Below are 26824 nucleotides of genomic sequence, written 5' to 3'. Positions count from 1 at the left end.
TGGACATATGACCAGGGAAGAGTATAAAAATATTGCTCGGGCATGTAGGAAAGATATCAGGAGGGCCAAATCGCACCTGGAGCTGCAGCTAGCAAGAGATGTCAAGAGTAACAAGAAGGGTTTCTTCAGGTATGTTGGCAACAAGAAGAAAGCCAAGGAAAGTGTGGGCCCCTTACTGAATGAGGGAGGCAACCTAGTGACAGAGGATGTGGAAAAAGCTAATGTACTCAATGCTTTTTTTGCCTCTGTTTTCACTAACAAGGTCAGCTCCCAGACTGCTGCGCTGGGCATCACAAAATGGGGAAGAGATGGCCAGCCCTCTGTAGAGATAGAGGTGGTTAGGGACTATTTAGAAAAGCTGGACGTGCACAAGTCCATGGGGCCGGACGAATTGCATCCGAGAGTGCTGAAGGAATTGGCGGCTGTGATTGCAGAGCCCTTGGCCATTATCTTTGAAAACTCGTGGCGAACGGGGGAAGTCCCGGATGACTGGAAAAAGGCTAATGTAGTGCCCATCTTTAAAAAAGGGAAGAAGGAGGATCCTGGGAACTACAGGCCAGTCAGCCTCACCTCAGTCCCTGGAAAAATCATGGAGCAGGTCCTCAAAGAATCAATCCTGAAGCACTTAGAGGAGAGGAAAGTGATCAGGAACAGTCAGCATGGATTCACCAAGGGAAGGTCATGCCTGACTAATCTAATCGCCTTTTATGATGAGATTACTGGTTCTGTGGATGAAGGGAAAGCAGTGGATGTATTGTTTCTTGACTTTAGCAAAGCTTTTGACACGGTCTCCCACAGCATTCTTGTCAGCAAGTTAAGGAAGTATGGGCTGGATGAATGCACTATAAGGTGGGTAGAAAGCTGGCTAGATTGTCGGGCTCAACGGGTAGTGATCAATGGCTCCATGTCTAGTTGGCAGCCGGTGTCAAGTGGAGTGCCCCAGGGGTCGGTCCTGGGGCCGGTTTTGTTCAATATCTTCATAAATGATCTGGAGGATGGTGTGGATTGCACTCTCAGCAAATTTGCGGATGATACTAAACTGGGAGGAGTGGTAGATACGCTGGAGGGGAGGGATAGGATACAGAAGGACCTAGACAAATTGGAGGATTGGGCCAAAAGAAATCTGATGAGGTTCAATAAGGATAAGTGCAGGGTCCTGCACTTAGGACGGAAGAACCCAATGCACCGCTACAGACTAGGGACCGAATGGCTAGGCAGCAGTTCTGCGGAAAAGGACCTAGGGGTGACAGTGGACGAGAAGCTGGATATGAGTCAGCAGTGTGCCCTTGTTGCCAAGAAGGCCAATGGCATTTTGGGATGTATAAGTAGGGGCATAGCGAGCAGATCGAGGGACGTGATCGTTCCCCTCTATTCGACACTGGTGAGGCCTCATCTGGAGTACTGTGTCCAGTTTTGGGCCCCACACTACAAGAAGGATGTGGATAAATTGGAAAGAGTCCAGCGAAGGGCAACAAAAATGATTAGGGGTCTAGAGCACATGACTTATGAGGAGAGGCTGAGGGAGCTGGGATTGTTTAGTCTGCAGAAGAGAAGAATGAGGGGGGATTTGATAGCTGCTTTCAACTACCTGAAAGGGGGTTCCAAAGAGGATGGCTCTAGACTGTTCTCAATAGTAGCAGATGACAGAACGAGGAGTAATGGTCTCAAGTTGCAATGGGGGAGGTTTAGATTGGATATTAGGAAAAACTTTTTCACTAAGAGGGTGGTGAAACACTGGAATGCGTTACCTAGGGAGGTGGTAGAATCTCCTTCCTTACAGGTTTTTAAGGTCAGGCTTGACAAAGCCCTGGCTGGGATGATTTAACGGGGACTTGGTCCTGCTTTGAGCAGGGGGTTGGACTAGATGACCTTCTGGGGTCCCTTCCAACCCTGATATTCTATGATTCTATGATTCTATGATTCTATGAGGGATTTGGGAGTAGGAGGAGGCTGGGGCAGGGGGTTGGGGTGTGGGAGGGATGAGGGCTCCAGTTGGGGGTGCAGGGTCTGGGTTGAGGCTGGGGGTGAGGGGTTTGGGGTTCAGTAGGGGGCTTCTGGCTAGGGCTGAGCGGTTTGAAGGACAGGAGGGGGATCGGGGCAAGGGGTTGGGGTACAGGAGGGGGGGCAGGCTCCAGGTGGTGCTTACCTCAAGCAGCTCCAGGAAGCAACGGCATGTCCCCACTCCAGCTCCTACACAGAGGTGCGACTAGGTGGCTCTGTGCGCTGCCCCATTTGCAGGCGTCACCCATGCAGCTCCCATTGGCTGCGGTTCCTGGCCAATGGGAGCTGCAGAACTGGTGCTTGGGGCGGGGGCAGCGTGCAAAGCCCCCTGGCTGCCCCTACATGTAGGACCCGGAGGGGGGACATGCCAGTGCTTTCAGGAGCCACATGCAGCCACGGCAAGTAGGGAGCCTGCCTTAGCCCTGCTGCACTGCCGACCAGACTCCCAGGCCCCAAAACTAACATCCTCACCACCAGGCCATCATCTTCATCTTTCAGAAATGCTACATGGTTCACACTAAAATTTGTAGTCGTGTACCTGCATCTCTGAAGCCAGATTATGGCCTAAAGTATCAAGATTCCTGTGGAGCAAAAAGAGAGGCCCAGTTAAGGCTGGGCTAAATATCTGGGCTTGATTACATACCTTAATAAAAAGTACTTATCGCTTTTGTAAGGTTTTCTGATTTACCTATTTTAAAAAGAGACATTTTTATGTTTGTGGAAAGTTTACATGAATTTTCAAATATTATGTCATTTTGATGTTATAAGTTCTTAATGTGGGAAACACATAATCAACTAAGTAGAGTAATACCCTCAAGACGATTTAAGCGATTTTTTTAGTCATAGAAGAGGAAAAGAAACTCTAAACTGGTAAACATTTTTTCAGCTCATCATTTTAAAATGGCTAAGTGGTTCATTTTCAAAGGGGTGAGAGAAAAGTCATTCTTGGGCTGAAATGTTGTGCCGTATTTCAAGTTTCAGCCTGATTCCAGTTTTTACGGGCAACATGCAAATCTTGGGGGCAGGGGAAACAGAGGTGGGTTTATAATGGAAATTCTAGTCAACTTTTAATAAAGCAGCCCTAGCAGATGACATTATTTCAGCTGGTGTGTGTGCGCGTGTAGCAGTAACATGAAATGCAACAAATCTACAACAGATAGGTGCAAACAAAGTTTTTAAAAATAAGTGAAATAAGGCATTTGTTTATAAGGAAAAAAAAATCCTTACAGTATAACAGGAATACCATTCCATTTTGTAATGCCTTCATTCTCTTTGCAGTACAATTAATTACAGAGTTCATTAATTAATGAACATATTAGAGAAAGACACCATTACTGACCAGGGGAGACCTGATATATTACCGAATCAATGAAGTATTGAACATGAAACGGGACCTTTCAGTAGAATTTTTTTCCTTGTAACCTACAAACACATATATTATTCTGCATAGTCAGCAGTTCTTTTTTGCCCCCTATATTTCATATTACTAATTATTTTAATCAATGATAAATACAGCAATGTTTTACAACGTAGCTAATGAGTAAAGGCAGTTGACTTTGGGAATAAGTCCCTGAAATATCTGGATATTTTTTTGCGTCAGGGCTTTTGAGAGTCAAAGGTAGTAAAAGAGCAGACTGGATGGGAGGTAGGAAGGACTCCTGCCTCAGAAATCGAGCAGAGAAACACAGATTGAGTGAGTCAGTAAACCACAAATGGCTTGAAGTTTGTGTCTGATTCAAATAAATAAATAAAATGTTTAAAATAGCTTGAACTCCTTTCATTGTCAGCAAACAAAGAGTTTAGCTTGCCCATGCTAACGTTTAATGTTATTTTCCTTACAAATCTGATCCTTTCAGCATAGGGAAGATCATTCCTGTTACTTACAGGTATTACAGATTTTTAAGTGGAAGCGTCTAGGAGAGGTTTGTAAGGCAACAGCGTTGATAAAGTTCCCATGTATCTGCAGTCATAGGTACCAAACTCCCTTCCCCTACTGAGCCCCCAAGTAATCATTGATTGCATCTAAATCAGTAGAGATATCTTTTCCAGGAAGCACTGATAGTTACAGTAGATTGTTAATCTGTGAATGATCAGACTAAGCCCGCTCTGTCTCACAAACCTCCATGCAAATTACACCTAAATGCAAGCCATAAATTTATTGGTAGCAGTTTGAAGAGCACAGGTCATCTTTTGCACTGTTTAGAAACACAGGTCTCACCACATTTATGCTGACTTTCTGTGAACTCTTTTCCCCACACCCCCTAAAGTAAACTTTCTTAGCTTTTTAAAGTAGTTTTAAGAATGGGTTTAGTTAGATGTATTCATTGTCCAGATTTTAAATCTCAATATTCAGTCTGTGTTTTTAGTAGATTTCCTTTTAAGAAAAAGTGGAAAACATTTATATTTTAATAAATATATGAGACTAAAAGGTAAAGGGCATTGTGGAGATCAGAGAGAAATTATGGATGCAAAGGAAAGTTACACTGTATCTCATGAGCCAGTCCTATCTGTACCTCTCTCATTTTATTGCTGCTTTGGGAACGCCAGTTCCCAAACCGGTGGCTTCCTTCTGATACTTAACTGAATTAGATCTTGTGTGAATCCCAACAGGGAAACATGAGAACAATGCTTGGACAACGCTCTGCCTTTATGTATATTTTTATGTGCATGTTTCACTCTTCATTCTAACCAATGTGACATAGTGCTATGTGAAGACATGACTATAACAACATTTTCCTTGATTGGAAAAAAAAAGCCTGAGTCTAGTCCTTAGTCTGTATTCGTTTAAAGAATTTAAGAATTTATTCAGCCTATGGAATAATATAATACATTATTATTGAATGGACTTTTTTTATAATTGCTCAGGGATATTGATATATGCATTTTAAAGGAAAAATAAACCCTATGTAAAAGAATTAACAATGCTTTGCATTTTAGAATTTCTTTTCTTTTTCTTTCTCTTTATGTTCAAAAACCCCAGCCACCATATGGGCAGATAGTTAAAGAACAAAAAAAAAAATTATCTGGTAAGATATTTATGTGCATTTGTTTCCTTTTCCAGGCCATCCGCTGTACACTGGTAAATTGCACATGTGAATGTTTCCAGCCAGGGAAGATTAACCTGAGAACCTGTGACCATTGTAAACATGGCTGGGTGGCACATGGTAAGAAATATCTGTTCTTTTATCCTCTCTGTTTTGTCCATCTCTATCTCATTAGATATAATGATAATAGCTATATCTGTCCATGCACACACGAGTGTGTGCTTTTTTTAAAGCAGTCTCTACATTTGAGAAGAGAGGGTCAATTATGCCAGCAGTGGCTTCAAGTCTCATTGGAGGCAATGAGTTTATTAACATTATGTGCAAAGCCAGTGCTTCATTTGTAATGAAAGTCGTGCCAGGTCTCAAGCAATTTTTTTACATTCATATCTGGTGCAGCAAGTCCAGAGGTGCCGGGACTGTGAACTGCCAAGCCCAGAGGTACCTGGGCTCAGCCCTGGCACAAATTGAGCACTGTGTATAGCTTGGAGAACATATTCTAGTTTCCAAGCACTAATGCTATGCTCACAGCTCTTAGCAGGAAGACAAGATGTTTATAGTATGGTTGCACTGTGGAGTTCACATTGCACATATGCAGCCGCCAAAGAGTCACTGAATTCCCATGGAAACTCAAACATACCACTGTCAGCTTTTTGGAGCCGGGATGTCAGAATAAAGCTGGTATATCCTCTGTGGCTGAATGAAAGCCTTATAATATGGCTTAGCAGCTGATCTTATCTTCCCTATGTTAAAGTGGGTATAGGAGGGCTGGAGTGGGCTCATGTATTTGGCTTGCATCTAAATAAATTTTATAAATATACACCAACGGCTTGGGATTGGATCCTTTTTTTAAAATTTATTTATTTATTTATTTAGAAGTCAGTCACAAACCTACCATAAACCATGTGTATCTTGCCCATGTCCAATATAGTTTTATTAAACACAAGACAAATAAGAAAGACATTTTCTTCTGAAATGATTTCACGAACGTCAGGAGAAGAGAGAGAGATGGCTATCTTTGCAGAAGAAATGTATGTCTGAGTTTCCTTCTTACAGTTCAGACTGTTGGCCCCGAAGCAAGCATACTCTCCATTCTCAGTTTTGCCAAGCATCCAGTGGGTTGTGTTGTATAAATTCTGTTTTATTTCAGTAAGATCTGAAGGAGAAGATCAGTACCTTCCTCCTAAAATGTCTTTGGTTTCTATGTATTTTGTGTGTATCTGTGTAATGCATTAATGTGTGTGTGCTGAAACGAAGCATGACTGAATGCTTAACAAAACTGAAAAGCATTTAAAGTGTCCCCATTTATGGAAGGGAAAAGAGTATGTTTGACGTTCCCCTCTGGTGTTATCCGGTCCGGTGATCTGCTAGGTCACTCCAATCCTGGACCTTGGGAGCCAGCCTTACACTGCTATGCTGTGAGAACCCCCACTCCTGGGCTGTTCACGCACAGCCTCTGGCATGTAAGCTGCTCCTTGGATTGTGCAACCGAATGACACTAGCCAATATCTCTGGTCCCAGACACAGCCCTAGGAACCTCCCTCTTGCAGTGTCCAGTTATGCTTGCTGGACACTGGAAGCTTATATGAATTTGCCAGTTTAACAAAGAAATTGATATGTGCCAGGCTTGTTATCCCAAGGGGAGTCTCTGACATGCTTCAAACCAAAAACGCTGCTTTAGGTAGAATAAACAAACAAATTTATTAACTACAAAGATAGATTTTAAGTGATTATAAGTCAAAGCACAACAAGTTGGATTTGGTCAAATGAAATAAAAGCAAAATGCATTCTAAGCTAATTTTAACATTTTCAATGCCCTTACAAACTTAGATGCTTCTCACTACAGGCTGGCTGGTTGCCCTTCAGCCAGGTTCTCCCCTTTGATCAGCACTTCAGTCACTTGGTGGTGATGTCTGTAGATGGAGGTGGAAGAGAGGAAGACCATGGCAAACGCCTCCTCCTTTTATCATATCCTTTCTTCCCTCTTGGCTTTGCGCCCCTCTCCCCCCTCAGAGTCAGGTGAGCATTACCTCATCGCAGTGCCAAACTGACCAAAGGAAGGAGGATGACTTACTCAAGAGTCCAACAGATCCTTTGTTGTTGCCTAGGACAGTGTCCTTTGTTCCTGTGAGGCTGGGCTGGGTTTGTCCCATACATGCCCTGATGAGATGTGAACTGCCCCTCTGCTCTTGGGGAGTTTTTGCCTGGATTTTCTTTAAGCCATGAGGACTCATTTTCAGCCTCATAACTGTACACATGAAATTATAGCCTGAAACATTACTGTAACAACAGTTATTATAACATCACTATAACAACAATGCTCAGTGCATTATGAGCCTTCCGAAGACACCCAACATGACAAACTTTGCATTGGATACCACACAATCATATTATAAGGAAAAATATGGGGGTGCAGGGTGTTCCCTCAAGGTACAGAACGTCACAGTATGCAGGTACAGATCCATTCCTGTGTTGCTTTGTAATGAATGGATAAAGTCCTCTGATAATACTGAAGGTAAAACAAACAAGTAGCTAGTTGGTTTGCAGATGAATTATGAACTGGATTCCTAATTGGGCAAAGCTTCTTTCTGTTCCACAAAATTTCAGACAAGATATGTGTTCTAGCAAGATAACCAGGCCCATTCACGTTCTTCGGGGCTTTTGGCCATCACAGTGTCTTTGTAGCTCAGGTAGACATCCAGCTTTGTGCAGGATCAGCACACAATGGTCTGCTGTTCAAAGGGGAGGGAAGACGACTTATCTGGCTTATTTCCAATGGCCAGACAAATTACTTCTCCATGTTGAATATTTGTAATCATATGGCCTGCTGCATGGACTTTAGTTTGGACTATAGTAACCCTGGTTTGTCTGGGTTTTTTTTGCTTTTAAACAGAACTCCACATAACAGTGTGGCTTGATTCCTCTGGTTGGTAGTTTTCTGTGAAGTGGATGGGTTGAAAATTGGAATATTAGAAGATAGTGTGAGGCCACCCCATACGTATAACAGAAATGGCCCAGGTACTAAAGGTGAAAGATGAATGCTGTAAACGCTGGGCACACCACTTGCTCCAATGCTGTAGTGCTTTCAAATAGAAAAGTTGAGTTCAAATAGATATTAACAAAAGTGTATATTTTAGAAATGGAACCTGCATAAAATCATTTTCTTTTCTTTTAGCTCTTTTAAAGTAGATGTAGCCAAAGTATTTACATTTTATGGCAGTATAAGGCTAGTCAGATGTATATTGCAAATGCACACTCAAAGCACAGGCTTATAAATTAGTTCCTGAAGACTTTGTGATGAGTCTTCCTGACTTGTTGACTTTAGCTACTCTCCAGAATTTGAGAGGCGCATTCAAAAGGAGACTGATTAATTCATTGTACTGTTGCACCTGGATTTTAAAATCCATGAATCATTTTACTGTTCAAAAATTACTTCCTTTAAGCCCTAAACACTGTACTTTAATGTTCAGTGAATGCAAATGGTAGTTCCTACTGCATTAATTAGGAGGTTTACTTCTGGTTTTCGTTAACGAATTTCCACTCATATTCTTGATAGATGAGGTAATGTTTTATTAAATGCACTTATCAAAGAATAGGTGTTTCCAATAAGAAGTACCAAGCATATCCAAGCTTGATAACCCAGAATCATAATTAACTGAAGAGGCCAAAAATAGACCTCAGTTGCAATTGTCTGATGTTGTCCCTGACTCATCCACACAGAGTTAATTCATGCTAATAATTGTCTATTTCAAATGTTGGAATTCTGGGGCCAAGAAGGAAAGGGCACACAGCCATAGTGGTATTATTTCACATAGCAACTGCTGTCCTGTTTCTTTTTCCTGTTTCCATTGTCTTTCTCATGTTTTTCTTTCCTCACCTAAAATGAGCTGTGCGCTTCTTGAAAGGAAAGGTTTCCTACAAGTTCAGTTCTTTTCTATTCAGAAGTGCCAAAGAAGGATGTCAATATAAGAGCAGATTCATCAAAGCAGTTCTTTTGTGGCAAGATAAATGTTTCTGTTGGCAAAAGTTCAGTTTATTGAGTTTTGACCCTGCACCCTTTCACTATAGTGGTAATCCTACCATCAGCGTTTTTAAGGCTCAAGACAAAAACTGCATAGAGTATAGCCCCCTTCTCTAGTACTGCTGTGCTTAGGAGGAAATTGGTTGTATCTAGTGTGTATTGCTGAGTTTTTTAAGGGGATGTAGAGAATTGGGCTGTTTTAATTCCCTTCCAGCTGAAGCTTGGCATTTGTATTGTCAGCTTGGATGGAGATTTATTTTCTAAAACAAAAAAATAAATCATTTAAATTGGATAAGCCATTTCCGAGGCCTAGAGCAGTAAAATGGACAAGGGTTAAAAAAAATCTTAAGTCACTTTATATGACCCATAAGATACAAAATAAATAAATAAAATCTTAACAGTGAAATTGTGTGGGCACTTTGATTTAGTGTAGTCCAGGGCCATTTGGTATTTTTTTTAAAGAAAACAATCAGATACTTTGAGTAGACACTGTAGCTGCTTCTCCTAATATTTTGGTTGTGTGACAAGTAACCAATGCTAATAAAATAGCCTTAAAACTATACCAGATTAGGTACAAAAATTCACTTGTTCAACCTTAACGATGATGATAATGATATTTTACATGCACGTCTTCCCCCTTCCCTCCCCCCCCAAAAATCTTACTTTAGGCCGGTGAGAGAGGAGAATTATGCTAGGCAGTAATAAAATCTCGGTGATTACATTGACTCAGCATTTTGTCCACTTGATCTGTCATTGATAAAAGAATATGAACTGTCATGCCACCAGATGTACCACAGTTGTGATATCTAGTCCGACTGAATTACTGACCTGTTACAGTATCAGTGGAAATACAGTGTTACCCTCTTGCAATGATTTGTTTATTTTTTCACAGAACAATTTCACAATGAGAAGAAACATGTTTTGCATATCTCAATGTGCTGAAACTAGTCAGGACTTTCATTCTGTTTCACTACAAATGGAGTTCCACTATATCAGACTTCACTATTGTCAGTTCTACTGGATGTTTATTAAACCTCTGAATTCACTGGCTGAAAAATGGTCATATAATCAAAAATAGTTTCTTGCGTTACCCATAAATTGGTCACCCATCTAAACTCAGTTAGATGTCAGATACAGACCCATTCTTGATATATTGTGCAACTATTAATATTCTTGAGCTAGTTGAATTTCACACTATTCTTGGAATCGAGCTGTTGAGGGCAATTAACTATCCTGTGAATATTTATTTTTGTTTCCCTGTGCAAAAGTGGACTTTTTCTCAGAGCAATAAGTTGGCCCTTAGCTTGCTAATAAACAGTGCCAGGTTTTTTTCTTGGTGTATGCTGAGCAGGGAAGCTCTGGGCAGGGCCTTTTATTCTAGACACTGTGCTCTGGGGGGTCTCTCTTAGCTATACCTGTCCTCTGAATTTCACATGACCTCTTTTCTAAGCTGGGTGCTGGCCAGGCCTTTTCTCTAATAAATCTGAGCTCAAATTCCTTGGTGGATTTAATGAAACAGAAATTGACTGGAGTTTTGCATCACATAGTGCAAAGCCATTACTCCTTTTGGTTGAAAAGGTGCCATCCAGCGAGTATTAATACCCAGCCTCACTATGTGGGTTACACTTTAATCTTGCTGGGGAAATAGTTTTCCGCTGTCAAGTTTTTGTATAATGCACACACTAACTTGCTGTAAATGAGACCAACAATCAAAACAATGACCCTCACCAAGGAACTGAGAGTGCTCCATCATAAGTTCACATGCATGACATGACTCTGACTTCTTGTTCATTCCGAATGGCTGAGCAGCCATTTCTATATGGTAATTTGTAAAGTTGTCAGGTAAGGGAATGGTGGGGAGAGAGAGAGAAAGGGAAAAGGAGGGGGAGAGAAATGCTATTGTCCTATCAGCTACTGAAAATTTTAGAAATTTCATCTCTCCCTGACCAGACTCTCTGTACAAGTTTCTATGAGGATGTGGTTTAATGCGGAGGTTTAGGACTTTTAACATGGAAAAAAAAGTGTTAAATTAAAAACCTTTCTGTGTTATCACATTTATCTCAGTCCAAAGCTGTTGAGTGACAGAAATCTGGAGCATTACATTTGCAAAGCCAGAGCTCAGCTCTGACACAAAACCAAAGGAGGTCACAGGTATAACACTCCGGCTAAAAATTGACATGGATTGCAAGGGGGGCGGGAGAGGTGTGTGTGTGCACACTGTAGGTAGATTTGAATAGAAAATATTTCTATATTTTTAACCGTCCTGTAGAATTTAATAGAGAATCATAATCCTTCTGTAGAATACTGTAGGATGCTCATTAAAACCACATTTTCAATTAAATTGTATAGGTTTTCAGAGTAAATTCATATTAAGTGGCTATAGAAACCTATTGGTTCCCTCTTCAATTATACAGGACTTTTCCATAAGCATCTTTGTAAAGGAATTTTTTTAGCTCTTAGTTACTTCTCCATCTGGTTATGAAGACCAAAAACTAAGTCTTAATGGCTGTTAAAGTGACTTTAAAATAAAAGTAATGTTAATCTAGCTCTAGACTGGATTTAACTGCTGCTGAGATTCCAAGCAGACATCCAGGTTCCTGTACCTCCCTGGGCAAAGTCTCTTTAATCTATCATTTTCTTTTTGTTCTAGTAAGGTAAAATCAGAACTGGGTTTTTTGGGGGGTGGTTTTTGCCTAAAATCAGTGATCCCTTCTTGGTCTGACCTGGGAGGATCATGTATTTGTTGAGTTTGTTTCCTTGCACATCAGCTTACAGTTGGTGTGCTTTAAAGGAAAGTATCCATGTAAACAAACCACACAATGTATTGGTCTTTTTCCTCTGGTTTTGTGTGTCTGTAAATATTTCAGTTGAGTGTAAATACAAATGGATCATACAGAGTCCTCACAAATTACGGGCAAGAATCGCCTGTTTCCAATACTGGAGTATCACTGTGGGATGTTTTGGTGAATGCAAGGGACAGAGATTCAAAAGTTCAGCACCAAATTTTCTGCTCCTCTCAGCTTCTCCTCTCTCCGCCCCCACCCAAAGTGTAATGTTAGAGCAGTATTTGGCCCATAGCTTTCATTTCCAGTTCTGCTACTGATGCATTGTGTGATCCTGATCAAGTCATTTTCATGTCCCTGGGTCTCCGAGTCCCTGTCTGTAAAATAGGTATAATACCCACTTTCACAGCTGTGGAGTCTCAACTAACTGTAAAGCATTTTGAGGTGTTTAGATAGAAGTTGTTATAGAAGTGTAAGACATTATAATTACTTGCCCATCTGTTAAGTTATATTATTAAAGTGACATTTACAAACTAGCCTCCATCTAGAGATAAACAAGCCCACATAGATTTTCCTCCAGTGATGAGAGGTAAGAAAGTCTTCAAAAGTTGGTCCTTCCCTTGAAGAGGAGAAAAGCCAGTAAGGGGTGTGGATGCTGTAACTAAGGGTGCTGGCTTGAAGTGGTTTCCATCATATACCGGGTTTACAGTTTGGTTCAATGGCTCTCAGCTCCCCCACTATGCTAATTGTTGCAGCACTCCTGGTAGAGAGAAAAGTTTTCTATTTGAACTTACCAACACCTGGGGGGCTTTAAAAATATGGGGACAATGCAAAAATATTAGTAATTTAATTTAGTTAATGAAGCATAATGAAGGATAGTTTTGCTTTCATTGATAGTCCTCTATTAAGGGACAGTAGCAGCTCACAGTTCAGTTTCTTCTTTGAATGAAAGCCTGTGGCACCCTTGAGCATGATCAGTGAAGTGTGCTGACATAGGGGTTAACTATATGACCACTGAGGAAGATGTGGCTTGAGCCTTTGAATGAACAGCAACGGCAGATTGGTTGGAACTGTCTGCTGGATTTTGAGCATCATAGGATCAGTACTGTGGAACTTCAGAGCAGGAGTCTCAGCTGAGCTGTGGCTGTCAATTTGGGCACTTTCATAACAAGCAGTCATGGTTACCTGAATTTTAAATAATGAAACCCGTAACACTGATCCTGCTGCACATGAAGGGCTGTGATGTGCTAACCCCTTTACCAGTTTATTATGTTTTATTACATCATAAATTTTATATCTTGCAAACAATCCTTCAGGAAGCTTAATTGTTTATAGGAACATCTTAATTAACTAGAGTTCACCAGGTTAAGCAGAACACAAACAAAACAAACTCAACCACTCCATTCTATCTAAAAGCACCAGGTTAAAACAGGGAGAAGGATTTGACGGCGAGAATAAAAATTGCATATTGCTTTCAGATGTTATAATGTAATGATAAGGCCTTGGGTAACTTTACCTCTGCTTTCTATATTGTGAATGTGACAATCACTGGATGGGAAAAACATAGTGTTACCTTGACTTCGTAGGAAGAACTTTGACTCAAGCTACAGCGTTATGAGGAAATTTGCTTGGTTAATTTAGTAGAGTTCCCAATTTTTTATCCCATTCCCTTCCAGATTTCAGAAACAGAAATTTTATTCTGTAAAGCATACACTTAAAACCCTGAAAGACTTCTCTAATTATATTCTAATTGATTCCAGTCAAATTTGCTGAAGTGTAATTAAAGTGGAGCTGTGTGAAATGGTCACACTACATGAACTTTATGGCAATCACCCACAAGTGTCTTCTTTAGTTGTGGGGTGGGGGTGGAAAAGTGTTGTTGTCAAGGTTCCTTCCCCACTCTGAACTCTAGGGTACAGATGTGGTGACCTGCATGAAAACCTCCTAAGCTTATTTTTACCAGCTTAGGTTAAAACTTCCCCAAGGTACAAACTATTTTACCTTTTGCCCTTGGACTTTTTTTGCGGCCACCACCAAGCATCTAACAAATATATAATCGGGAAACAGCCCGCTTGGAAACGTCTTTCCCCCTAAAATCCTCCCTAAACCCTACACCCCCTTTCCTGGGGAAGGCTTGATAAGAATCCTCACCAAATTGCATAGGTGAACACAGACCCAAACCCTTGGATCTTAAGAAAAATGAAAAAAGCAATCGGGTTCTTAAAAGAAGAATTTTAATAGAAGAAAAAGTAAAAGAATCACCTCTGTAAAATCAGGATGGTAAATACGTTACAGGGTAATCAGATTCAAAACATAGAGAATCCCTCTAGGCAAAACCTTAAGTTACAAGAAGACACAAAAACAGGAATTCCATTCAGCACAGCTTATTTTCTCAGCCATTTAAACAAAACAGAATCTAACGCATATCTAGCTAGATTACTTACTAAGTTCTAAGACTCCATTCCTTTCTGTTCCCAGCAAAAGCATCACACAGACAGAGAGAACCCTTTGTTTCTCCCCCCCTCCAGCTTTGAAAGTATCTTGTCTCCTCATTGGTCATTTTGATCAGGTTCCAGCGAGGTTATCCTAGCTTCTTAACCCTTTACAGGTGAAAGGGTTTTTCCTCTGGCCAGGAGGGATTTAAAGGTGTTTACCCTTCCCTTTATATTTATGACAGATGTTTAAAAGGGTAATACTAGTCACAGGGCCTGATATTACAAGGGCTGAACATCTTCAGCTACCACTGATGTTAGGGCAGAAGGGTCTCAGTGGGAATTTGAGGGTGTTCAACACCTCTCAGGAGGCACTTGGCATAGGTATAGTTATCTAGTTAAGTGTACAGTTGCATGGTTACATTGGTTAGCTTCAACTCCTCATTTTGTAATGTTTGAAAAAGAACAATGCTTCTACCAATTGGTGATTGCTGGCAGCCTGCTGGCCATCTCAGGCTCATGCAGCCAATAGTGATTTGGGGCTTATCAGCCTGAAACTCCACTGTGGTCTTAATTTGCAGAACAAAGTCCTTCTTGCCTTCTTAAAGCAGCCTTACAAAATGATACTTTTCCACTCCACCCAAGTGAGTGTTTTTTTTTAATACATGATATATATTTCATTACAATTTTAAGACTAATTTAAAGATGAGCATCTCCCAGACAAATTATGTAATGTGGCACAATGAAGCTTGGGAAGCTCCAAATTCAGTCTCTTAATCCAGGATTCCCAAACTTGCTTACATGAAACAATATATAATAAATTATTGAGGAGATGCTATTTCCAGCACAAATACAGCAGGGCCACATTCCCATTGTAGTGTAGAAGGAGGGATGCTTCAGGAGGGGTATGGAGGAGGCAAAGATGCTTGGAGAGTAGGCAGCGGGAGGGAGGAAAGCTTAAAATGAATGGGTAGTCAAAGGAACCTAGGTGCATGAAATGGGTAACTTCTGTAACAAACTGTAATCCTCAACAATAATTTAACAAAAATGTAGGCCCATGCACTGCTCAGTAGTGGCCTTCTCTGCCAGGAAAGACAGTTATACTAATGCATTAAGATAACTGTGTCCCTGTTCTCATGGTCTGTCCCTATCAGTTAAAAAAAACAGTGTTATCCTGATTTTGTAACCTGCAGACTCTGGCCACCTGAAGGGCACATCAGCCAACTAGACTGCTGGCTGAATGCATACATTCCACAAGGACCATCCTTACCAGGCCTGTCACATGTTGACACCTGCTCATCCCTGCCCACACATGGGAGTCCAAGGAGATCTCCTTCTTTGCTTCAGTCTTCCTCCACATAGACTCTCAAATCCACATGACGGCAGGGAAAGAGCAAGAGGGATTTGCTTTTGAAGAGGAGGAGGAAAGGGAGCACTGGGTTCTCTTGTCTCTCTCCCTGCTTCTTTCCTCTCTCTCTAGCTCCCCCACCTCCATGCAAACCTCCCTAACAGTCCCCTGCCCTCAGTGACAGGTGTCCTGGTTTTTTACTTAGACAGCCTGCCCACCCTGAGGCTGTTTAATAGTCCATATTCTAGTCTGGGAACAGAGACTGGGGCTCTCCTATCTCTCGTAGCAGTTCAATCCCTTTGATCATACCAGACATCAACGGGGAAAAAAAGAACTGATTTTTTTAAATTTAATTTTCTTTTCAGGTTCACTCCTGAGTTTAAAAAATATCCCCTCTCATCGAGTATCTCCAAACAATCAAAGTTGCTTCTAACCTTCATATCACAGGCAATAATTTAGGGAAAACTTTTTCTTCCACTATTGGTGAAAAAACATATATATACATAAAACATAAAAGAAAACACCTGTTTGGCTTGCAGGAATGGGCCTGGGAGGCTGTTTTCCTGACAGGCCAAAAGCGACCATCACAGGGCCCCTTAAAAAAAAAAAAAAAAAAAGCCCGGATTTTTTTTCCCTATTTCATGTGAGCATTGGCAGAAACTCTGACAAGCAGTTCTTCATATTTTATTATGTTCTTGTCTGGCAGAATCTCTGTCAGGCAAAAACCTTGTCAGCGGAAAACCTGTCGTAGGATCAGAGGAGACAAAAACAGGTGTCACACAGGCAGTCAAAACTGAAGGGAAAAAAAGATTAGGCTAAAGACAGAAAGGCAGACAATTACATTAATGCCATTGCTTTTATCTTATAGATGTGTGTTATTATCTCGGGGTGCTGAGTGCGCAATTGCCTCAAAGAAAAGTAGACAGGAGACAAGGGGAAACTTGATAGTTATTAACTGAAGAGGCAGTGTGTCAAAGCTGGATGGGGTTCAAAGTTTTGCAAAGGATTAAAAAAAAAATAGCAGACAGCAAAGCAACGTCTGTGAACAAACGGTGGTTCTGCTTTCGGCTACATAAACCTAGTAGCAATCTAAATTTTTCAACTTGGAATCAGATCATAGAGAGAGAAATTAATGAAAGATTTCCTTCAGACTTTTAAAATAACATTTATTCTGCATACATGCAACTGAAATGCAGTCTGTTTTTCTGTTGGGTTTTTTTTTGGTCATTCAAGAAGCATGGGTGACGCAGGAAGACAGGCATTTGTCAGCTTAGCTGTATTGTTTGGGTATGTATAAAAGACCCATGATCAACACACTTTTATTTTTAAAAATCTATTAAGAAACCTTTAACTAAGTGTGAACTTTTGTACGTGTAAGCTGTAAATTAAGAGATCACATATGTGTCACTCTGTCAGAGACTAAATTAATTTGGTAAATGGCTTCCATTGCTAGTTCTGAAATACTTAAAAATCCAAAGGAAAGGTTGCTTTTGCTTCCAGATCAGAAAATGCTGTCCTCATTCTACCTCCACAATGTTTTAAAATCTGCAGTGACTAAGTGAATGTCTCCTAAAAGTAGATTAAATTAGGACAACGATGAGAATGGGGTGAAATGAAGATAGTCAAAGGATGCCATTTCATGCCTTGTGCTTTGTTTGCACTGTATCAGGATGTCATCTCTCTACCCTAAATGTTCATGTTCTCTCACTGTTTGAACTGAAGGGTGGATGGGGAGATTTCGGGGCATTTATACCCTTCTCTGGATATTGCTGCATATCTTGCCTATGGGCACCTTCCGTTCCTGGCTAAGGATGACACTTTTGAAGAGCACATTTTTCACCTTTGAAATGCACTGTATTGTGCCAAATGGCAGATATTATTAAAATTTGTTCCAGAGGGAGGATACTTCTAGACCACCCCTAGGATTGCTGTAGTTTGCCAGCCCCTTCAGCAAATTCAGCAAATTACTTCTTCATTTGCTGCATTCCCTCCTTGAAGCGGTGTCCTACTTTTGTATGGTGGTGGATGGGTGACTGGAAAAAATAAATCTGAACTCCAAAAAATTTGCAGCCATTCATTTTTACCATTCCGTCAAGTAAATGTAAAGCTAACTGTACTATATTGTATGTGGAAATTGCCACTAATAATGCTCTGTTTGCTTATCCCGTGTTGATTGTTCTACGCACTGTGTTGCAACAGTGTTATGGAGCCTTGCCATATGGGTGTTGTATATTTAACCTGTCTGCCAAGTTTTGTTGCTTCAGAAAGTGGCTCAGCTCATCTTAAAATAAATAAATAAAAATCTCCCATTTGTTGCAAGGCTCCCTGAAGTGTGACTCACTCTGCTAGTCATGGAAACACAGCAGTTTAATGCGGGAGTTACACCTAGGGTAAAACCAGCAGCAGAAAACAGAAAACTTTATTTTTAAATTTGTGCATACGTTGTGTGCATGTCTGGTAGGTTGGATGGGGTGGTGTTGGGGATCCAGGAAATATAATAAATGGAAAAAGTGTTCAATCTAGATTTAAGATGGAAATGGGAATGAGATCCATTTTAATCAATAATATTTTCATGTTAAAATGTGTAGTATTCTTATTATGCAGAATTTTAGCTGTGAGGTATAGTACTAGTCTACTGGAAAGTCTTGATCTTTTTGGAGACATACTTTTACTAGACCTGCTTTCCCCACTCCAGAGTTCCTAAATATTCTGCTAGAATCTGCAGATTAGCAAATAGTATGTGCATTTAAAAATATAATTCTCATTAAAACTAGCAGGTTTGTAATACTTTTATATTGAACCAAGGCAAATCTCATTCAAACTTTATTCAAAAATGGATGTGAGACTTTAAATATATATAGTGTGTGTGTATGTGTGTGTGTGAGAGAGAGAGAGAGAAATATATATATATAGTGTGTGTGTGTGAGAGAGAGAGGAATATATTCAGAGGACAAGAGTCCACTTCAGCCTGAACTCTCCCATTGTACTTCGATGTGGGAGGGGTCCCAGGTCAGTGTGAGATCTTGCATAGCTGGGCCTCAGCATAACTGGCTGAGGTATGGATGAAGTGAAAGTCTTACTCTGCATTCTCTGGCTTTTGATAAATCAAACTAGTCATTTAATACTATTTTAATATACCTTCTGTATTTAATTTCCTTTGAATTGCATAGGGTCCCTCAAAACCAATAAAATGTAAGCGTAGATTTTTTCCCCCCCTTTTTACTACAGTTAAAAATAAAACCAAACAAAAACAAAACCCCACAAATGGAACATTAAAGTTTGTCCATTGATGAACTATAGCTGGGTCCAAAGCTTTTGGCATAGAATACTCAATACACATGTACAGACTAATCCATTGGCTGAAATTTTTCATAGTAAGAACACTACAAATAGTAATGTGAAAAGGCTGACATTGTCTCAATTCCAAAGGGCCCATTTACAGTGTGAATCATAGTATGCAGTGTCTCATTAAAATCTATAGGAGTGAGTTTGTTGGTATTACATAGTAAAGTACATATAAGCCAAATTTTCAAAAGGAGTTCAGATGCAGCCTCCATTTGTGTGTGCACAACTTGCATACACACTTTTTCATGCAGTTTTTTCACCGTCACTGGTGCACAGCATTGATGGTATAGATGAGCAAAAACGCATTTGGCCAAGAATTTCAAAACCTGATTCCTAACGTTAGTTTCCTAAGTTCATATTTAGGTACTTAAATAACTGGCCTGATTTTCAAAAGTGTTGAGTACCTTGTAGTTCTTTGCATCTGCCATCTCCCGTCTTCCCCATGCCCCACCAGAGGATGTTTGTTTTCAAATTGTGTTGCTCTGACTCCTGGAACTGCTGGATTTCTTCTCCCTGAGTTCTGTTAGCACTCATGAAGTTAATCAGGCTCATTGCTTCTCACAGTAGTGACACACTCTAAAATGTACTGGAATACATGCGACCCTGCAGAAGCTAGGATGCTAGCAAACTCCAAATCTTGCAGGTTATTTGGGCAAAACTGTAAGTGTTAGTAGCCATGCACAGATCCCAGCATAAGCAGCTGGATGCTGCTACTTCTGCCGCAGGAGCCTGGATGGAACCTGAAAATCAGGTGCACATGCTTTTTATATACATGCGTCAGTTTCACAAGGATCCTCTTCCTAGCTTTCCTGCAAATCCTCAGTGCTTCCTTGTACACAGTAGTGGAATCACAGGAGTCAGGTATATGTGTGGGCAGTGAACAATTGTTTCACCTTCCTACCCAATAAGGCTAACGCCAGCTCTGATCAGGCCCTAAAAATAGTATAAACTATTCAAAATCAGGGTTGATAACAGAAACACTGACAGACCATAAGTGGGAGCAATAAGACTTGATAACTCAAAGAGCTGAGGGTAGAGAGAAGAGATTCCCCGTTCTTACAAGAATTAACAAGAGAGGCAAGATGGATGAGGTAATATCTTTTATTGGACCAACTTCTGTTGGTGAGAGAGCTACATAGAGCTCTTCTCTGAGTCGCTCAAAAGCTGGTCTCTCTTGCCAGCAGAAGTTGTTGATCCAATAAAAGGTATTACCTCACTCACCTTGTCTCTCTAATATCCTTCGACCAACACGGCTACAATAACACTACATACAACTAATTAACAAGTTAATAGTTCTTTGGAGTTTAAGGAAAACGTATTTGGCTCCTTTTTTCACTAGTTGTAATTCCTGAAATGATCATTTTAAATTTAGAAATAGTACTCCTCAAAAATATTACTCCACTGTATGCTGTTCTAGTAAAACACAAGGGTCTTTTACAGGCCATTCCACAGAAATGTTGACTTCTTTACTCGCAAAGCATGTGGTTTTAAGATTCATTAGACTTCTTTTCCCTCTGTAAATCAGCTCATCCAGAGGTGGGGAGTACCAGGAGATGGGGACAGCAGCAGCCACTAAAAAGGGGTGCCAAACTGGGATGGTGCTTCGTAGTCTTAGCACCTAAACTTAACATACTGAACCCAAAACAAACACACGTGGCTTTTTGAAAGATTATGTGTGTCCTTTCAAAAGTAACATGAGCGTTAACGTTTTTGGCTTTTCTGGGTGAAATCTTGATCCCACTGAAATCTTTAGGAGTATGGGTATTAACTTCAGTTGGGTCAGAAATGACTCAAAGTGTGTATTTTTATGGCATGACACTCAACAGTGCCTTTTTAATAAGGAAACATCTGCTTTTGTCATCTTTCAGATATGATAATATCTTATATTTATACATAGTGTCTTTCATCATGGGGATCCCAAAGCACTTAACAAACTCTCTTATGCAGACTACCCACAAGGATAAATTTACTCACCTTTGAGATGCAGACTCTCTGAGGTGAAATGCAGTAGCTGTTCATCAGCACATAGCATCACTAGAGAACAGTTTAGGACAGGAAGTGAAGAAGAAGGCCATATCCAGTTGAAATTGGAGCGGTAATTTAGGGAGGCAGAATAATATTACCCAAATTGACATTTTTCCAGGACATGGAAATGAACACCCTCAGCTTTACAAAAAGATCCACGGGGTCTTTATCAACCATAGGGGCTCAGATGTTTTATTTTATGGCTTATCTGAAAGAAGGCACCTCAACAACAAAATGCCCCCTTCGCACCAGACTGAAGCACTGAAATTGGTTCAGTAATGATTTAGGAAATAGTCACTTAGGTGCTCTCCAAAGAACCTTTTCAAATACATCCCGGTGTTTCTCTCACGCTTCTCTGTGTATTTTCAGAATGTATGGGCAGAAGCAGATACAATTCACTGAGACACAGTGCGGTATTTTTTCTTGTTACTGTTCCTTTTTTTGTTCTTGCTTGATCATTTTTATAGTCTTTTTCTAAACAAATAGGATATAATTTTGTAGATTATAAATAATGGTGAAAGGTTGCATTCTCTACATTATTTACTTCTGTACTTGAGTGCAGTGAAAAGTAGTTCCATTAATTAATGAGCCACAAAAATTCCAGCTGTTGGCCACACGGTTATTCCTTGTGCTGGCACAAATGCATTTCCTTCCTCTCCACATGCCTGTGTTTCATTTCAGTCTGTAGTGTGGCGTTTGCCTATACTCTGTGAACACTCTTCTGACACACCCATGGAAAAATATATGCCTTTTTTGTTATAAATTATGCATTTGAATGCACATCCTGATTTGTGCTTAAAAAGAATGGAACTCAGTGTCTTTATTTGTGGTTACTATAATTTGCAGTATAAGGCCCCAACTCCAAGTTGAAGATGGTTGTGGTAAAATGTAGACAAATTCAGAACTAACTCCTCATCCAATTTTAAGATCCTAACTAGGGCTCCAATGGTAAACTTGTTAAAAAAAAGTAAACCACTTTAAGTGAATTTGGTGCTAGATTGAGAGCCCTGGAGACTGAAGCCCTCTTTTTATCCACAGGATAAGTACAGTGTAGGTTGTCAAAGCTATTACCCAGTGTTTTGCCAGTGTGCTTCAGTCCTCTGGAAGGACCACTTGTTACTTTCTCCTCTTCTTGTCTATTCCATCCCTGGTTTCTCTGCAAAGGCTTATAGTTTCAAATGTGGTGGTTTTGTAAAGTGGGCAATTTCTCACTAGGAGCTATACCAAGACCACCACACTTTTTTGCATAATCCCCACACAGTCATTAGAAGAAAACAACTTTCAATCACTACTGACCTGGGTCAATTTGGAAGTAGCACCTTAAACCCCTGAGCCATTCCATCCAACTTTTTAGAGGCAAGGACTTACCCTCCCTGTATATATTTTTAAATTAAACTATTTCATTTAGCAAAAAGCACCATGCTCACCCCTGGAAGAGGAGTATGATGCAGCGATTAAAGCACATGGCAGAGACTAAGGAGACAAGTTCTATTATTGGCAATTACAAGGATTTGTGTGATCTTAGGTCACTTAACCTTTTTGTGTGTGAGTTTCCCAATCTGTAACAATGAGTCTGGTAATGCCAGAGTAGTCGAAACTTGGTTCAGAAGGGTGTTGTGACGTTTAAATCATTGTGTAAATGTTCGGAGATTCTTGGATGAGAGGTGCTATGACTCTTATTAATATTTTATTAATGTATTCAAATCTTGCTCTTCCATTCCAAATACCCATTGTTATGTGACTAAAAACAGATTCCATTATTTTCCTTACCCACTATGGAGGCACATACATGTCAAGACCCTTCCCCCCCCCCCCCCCCATACATACACACATTCAACAATTTCAATTTTCTAGGTTCTTTTTCCCCTTAATGGAGTACTTTGATATATCTGTTACAGTACTAATAATGTAACCATCCTACGAACAATACCATGGAAAAGAACAAAAACATTTGGGGGTATTTAAGCTCTTCAGATTTTAATCTAAACTGTTTATTAGGTTCTAAATCAGCTGCTCATCATAAAGCCAAATAGTTGAGGAGTGTTGGAAGAATAACAGAATCCTGCCCTTTACATTTCTGCAATATAAATGCCCTGTGGAGAGACATAGGACTTCAGTTCCCCAAGTTTGCCAATCCCTTATCTTTCATGAACATTAAATTTACATTTAAAGCTATTTATTCAAAGTAGCGTTAACCACTAGAATAGGGAAGATCAAACAAATCAGTTGTAAGAAATGAAGTATGAGGAAACCAGAACTCTTTGACAAAAATATTCCTTGGAGTAAATGTGTTGAATGAAGCCAGCGGGTAAATGATAAGGGCCTTTACAATCTCGATGTAAGAAAGCAATTTATCAAGAGTACATGAACTCTCCAGTGAATCCAAGAAGAAACCAAAGTACAGGAGGAGGAACCCCTATAACATTATTTTAAAAGCTCAAAAAGTTCTGTTTAAAACAAATAGTCTGGAAGTTTAGGTGCTGTGATAGAATTCATAAAGTGGAAAAGAAATTGAGAGCAAATAATAGTATATGCTGAAATGTATGATGCCACATGTAATTCCATCACATTAAACATCACATAAGGGGATAAAGAATTACTATGCTCCTCCCAGCAAACCGAAAATAAAGCTCAAACCTCCTGCAAACCTCGCCTTCCCCTACCTCTTTAAGTTATTAATATATTTGATCATAAAATTCATTCAAAAGAGGTAAGTTGGATTGAATTGGCTATGTTTGCCAGTGTAATAACTAGCAGTTCAATTAGCAGTAAATTGATGATTCCAGTTTAGGATTATGCACGGCAGCAATTTTTAAAACATTGCAGTGGATTCTATTTTCATAGATTAAGGCTCAAATTTTTAGAAGTGTTCATTCATTCGGGTGCATCCATTTTTGGTCACCCTAATGTGAGATACTGAGGGCCCAATTCTTCAGAGATTGTGTGTACCCAGAACTCCAATTGAAGTTAATGGGAGCTGTGAGCGCTCAATACCTCTGAAAACCAGCAGGGCACCAAAAACTTAAGCATGAAAGATTACTGAAAACTCTTGAATATTTGAGCCTATTGCTTACTGTCTCTAGTCTGTGGTAAAAAAGATACACTTGGTGTTTATGGAAGGTTCACTTTGACAGAATATTAGATATGCTTTAATAATCTTACTTTTATTTTTATTTTCCTCTCTCCCCATCTCTGTGTCTGCTCTTACCCCAACCTGTATCTATCAGCTTTGGACAAGCTTAGCACTCAGCATCTGTACCACCCTACCCAAGTGGAGATTGTGCAGTCCAACGTAGTGTTTGACATCAGCAGCCTGATGCTCTATGGTACCCAGGCTGTGCCTGTGAGACTGAAGATATTGCTGGACCGACTCTTCAGTGTATTGAAGCAGGAAGAGGTGCTGCACATCCTGCATGGCTTAGGCTGGACGCTTCGGGACTACGTGCGGGGCTACATCCTTCAGGTAAGAAGAGGTTTAAAGCATGTAGTAAAAATTGTTTGGCTGACCATTATTTTGTATGTTGAAGTTACTAACAGTTGTGCACCCAACATGCTTTTTACTAAAAGTCTGTCCTTTTAACTGTGGATCTTTAGGTAAATAACTGTGAGATGTATTTGACATGTTGTACCTTGACGGTGGTACAGTATGTAAAACTTGCTACTTTTGCCTAAGGTACAGGTTCCTATCCACAGTATTCTCTTTTACTTCCCTACACTTAGTGTAGGAAATACCTTGAATACTGCAAATACTGAGGTTACTTAGCTGCAAGCCTTATTTAGTCATCTAAAGCAACTGGCATGTTTTCAAGAGCTACCGCTCAACTTCTATAATCTGAAGTCCAGTGCAGCTGCTTCTTCAACTTTTCCTTTCTTCCTTCACTCATTTATTTTTGAGGGAGGAGAACTATCCTATAATACATTAAAAACCCATATTCCTAATATAAGTTCATGGTTAAAAGCTAACCTTTGAGCTTTTACATGTGGTTTGTAAACCCATTCCCTTTGTAAAATTGTAACAGCTTGATTTAGTCACAAAAAATGGCATTTCCATGTTTAATCTTCACCCAGTCACCTGCAATCTTCACCCAGTCATCCGTTAGCTTCCAAGATAATTTATTATGCTATCTGTTCAAAAGGGCATTTCAGATCTCGTGTCCTATACCACATGGTTCTGAGTGCCCTAAATTGCTACGGGCTTCCATGGGAGTTGTGGGTGCTCAGCACCTTCCAGATTCAAGCCCATAATTTGGACATACCCAAATGAGCCAACCTTGATTTTGAAGATTACTATTATTGAATTTTTGTATTTATTTTATTAATTTATGTAGGCACAAATAACATATTTGGCCTGTTACAGAACACAGAGGAGTCTTTGTTCCTGCCCAAAGGAACTTTCAATGCTTATTTCTTTTATTGCCTGTTTCATGCAACATCCTTTCTGTAGAGGAAGCACATTAGCCTGCACATAATTACACAGTCCTTGATGTATCATGTTTTCAAAGAAATTATCTTAAAACTCCTTCTAAAAGATTGTCATAGTAAACAGTTCTGCATTGTAGATAGTCCTAGAGAGAGAAAAAAAAGAGGCTAACTGTTGTATTGAGGCCCTGCTACTCTTATTAAGGTATATACAAATTCTAAAGTTTTTTAGATTTTTTCAGCATTCTTTATGGATTTTTTTAAAGCTAAATGTTACAGGTGTCCACATGTAAAATATAATCTGCTATGATTTTAACCCAGTTTCAGAAATTAGAATTGATGTTTTCAGAAAACACGAATGCAGTGTGTCTTGGTACATGCTGTAGTTGCTAATATGTGGCTTGTATTATTGACAGAATATGGATATTTTTTAGTGATGCCATGTATGCTTTGCATTACATTTTGAATTCCTGGATTCTGAATGTTGATGTTTAAAAAGGGTGAAAAAATCTTAGTATCCAGATGATTCCAGATGACAAGCTTACTGCCTATTTAGAAACAAACTGTTTGTTTTCAACCATATGATAAAAATCAAGATAAATATAGGGTCAGAAGCAACATTGCAAGCCTCGAACCTGATTCAGTAACTCTTGCAGACAAGAAGAATCTCACTGAAATCAGTGGCTCTGCTCATTTAAGTGTTGCAGAATCAGGCAATTATCTGTTGGAATGATCTGAAGATATGCAAGAATGGAATGTAATATAATTATATAGAGGATTATAAACAGTCACACTGTGCATCTGAATGGTGTAAAGCCCTATAATACACCATTAGGCTAGAGGTCAGTTTATCTGGCTAAAACTCAATCGTATTGTAGCCCTCAAGGCATCAATTTTACCATTATTGCACTCAACAACAGTATATTGAATATTATGTCAGTTAAAGAGAATAATTATTGAGGCGAGTTAAGGGCGGCTGTTAAAGTCTTACCACATATTGACTTGGTTTGCAATAGGCTGTAGATTGTGTTACTGGGCAGATGAAGACATACTACAAGAGACTTAGTCAGGTCTGTCTGCTAGTTTAGCTCTCTAATTTTGTTTGTATTAAAGCTAGGAAACACGGTATATCAGGGGAAAAGAGAGTTCATTAAACATTTTCAGTGAAACCTGAAGGAATGTGATCAAAATCTTTGGGACCTAACATTAGCATTTATGATTTGGTTTTTAAATAAATACATTGCAAATAATTTTTTCTTTAGTGGAGGAGGGCGGTGTAAGGTAGATTCTGTATGGGAACATATGGTACCCTAGCCACCAGCACTTAGAGTTCACAATAGTGACTATTATAGCATGTAGGTTTTTCTATGAGATCATCACTGTAGAACTTGAGCACTTCCCAGATATTA

The 26824-nt window shown here is 39.8% G+C and overlaps 1 protein-coding gene across 5 annotated transcripts in view; it reads left to right on the top strand.

Annotated features, from left to right (window-relative positions):
- BNC2 (basonuclin 2) overlaps nucleotides 1–26824 on the top strand; it is a 429551-nt gene that overhangs the window by 294224 nt on the left and 108503 nt on the right. For all 5 annotated transcript variants that reach the window (XM_043547733.1, XM_043547732.1, XM_043547734.1 and 2 more), the window contains 2 exons: nucleotides 5063–5165; nucleotides 24224–24459. In XM_043547733.1, the coding sequence (XP_043403668.1) occupies nucleotides 5063–5165; nucleotides 24224–24459 (339 nt within the window). The remainder of the gene's footprint in view (nucleotides 1–5062; nucleotides 5166–24223; nucleotides 24460–26824) is intronic.

Source organism: Chelonia mydas, chromosome 5 (assembly GCF_015237465.2).
Source record: "Chelonia mydas isolate rCheMyd1 chromosome 5, rCheMyd1.pri.v2, whole genome shotgun sequence".
In the NCBI taxonomy this organism is placed as follows: Eukaryota; Metazoa; Chordata; order Testudines; family Cheloniidae; genus Chelonia; species Chelonia mydas.
This window is presented reverse-complemented; position numbering and strand designations above follow the sequence as displayed.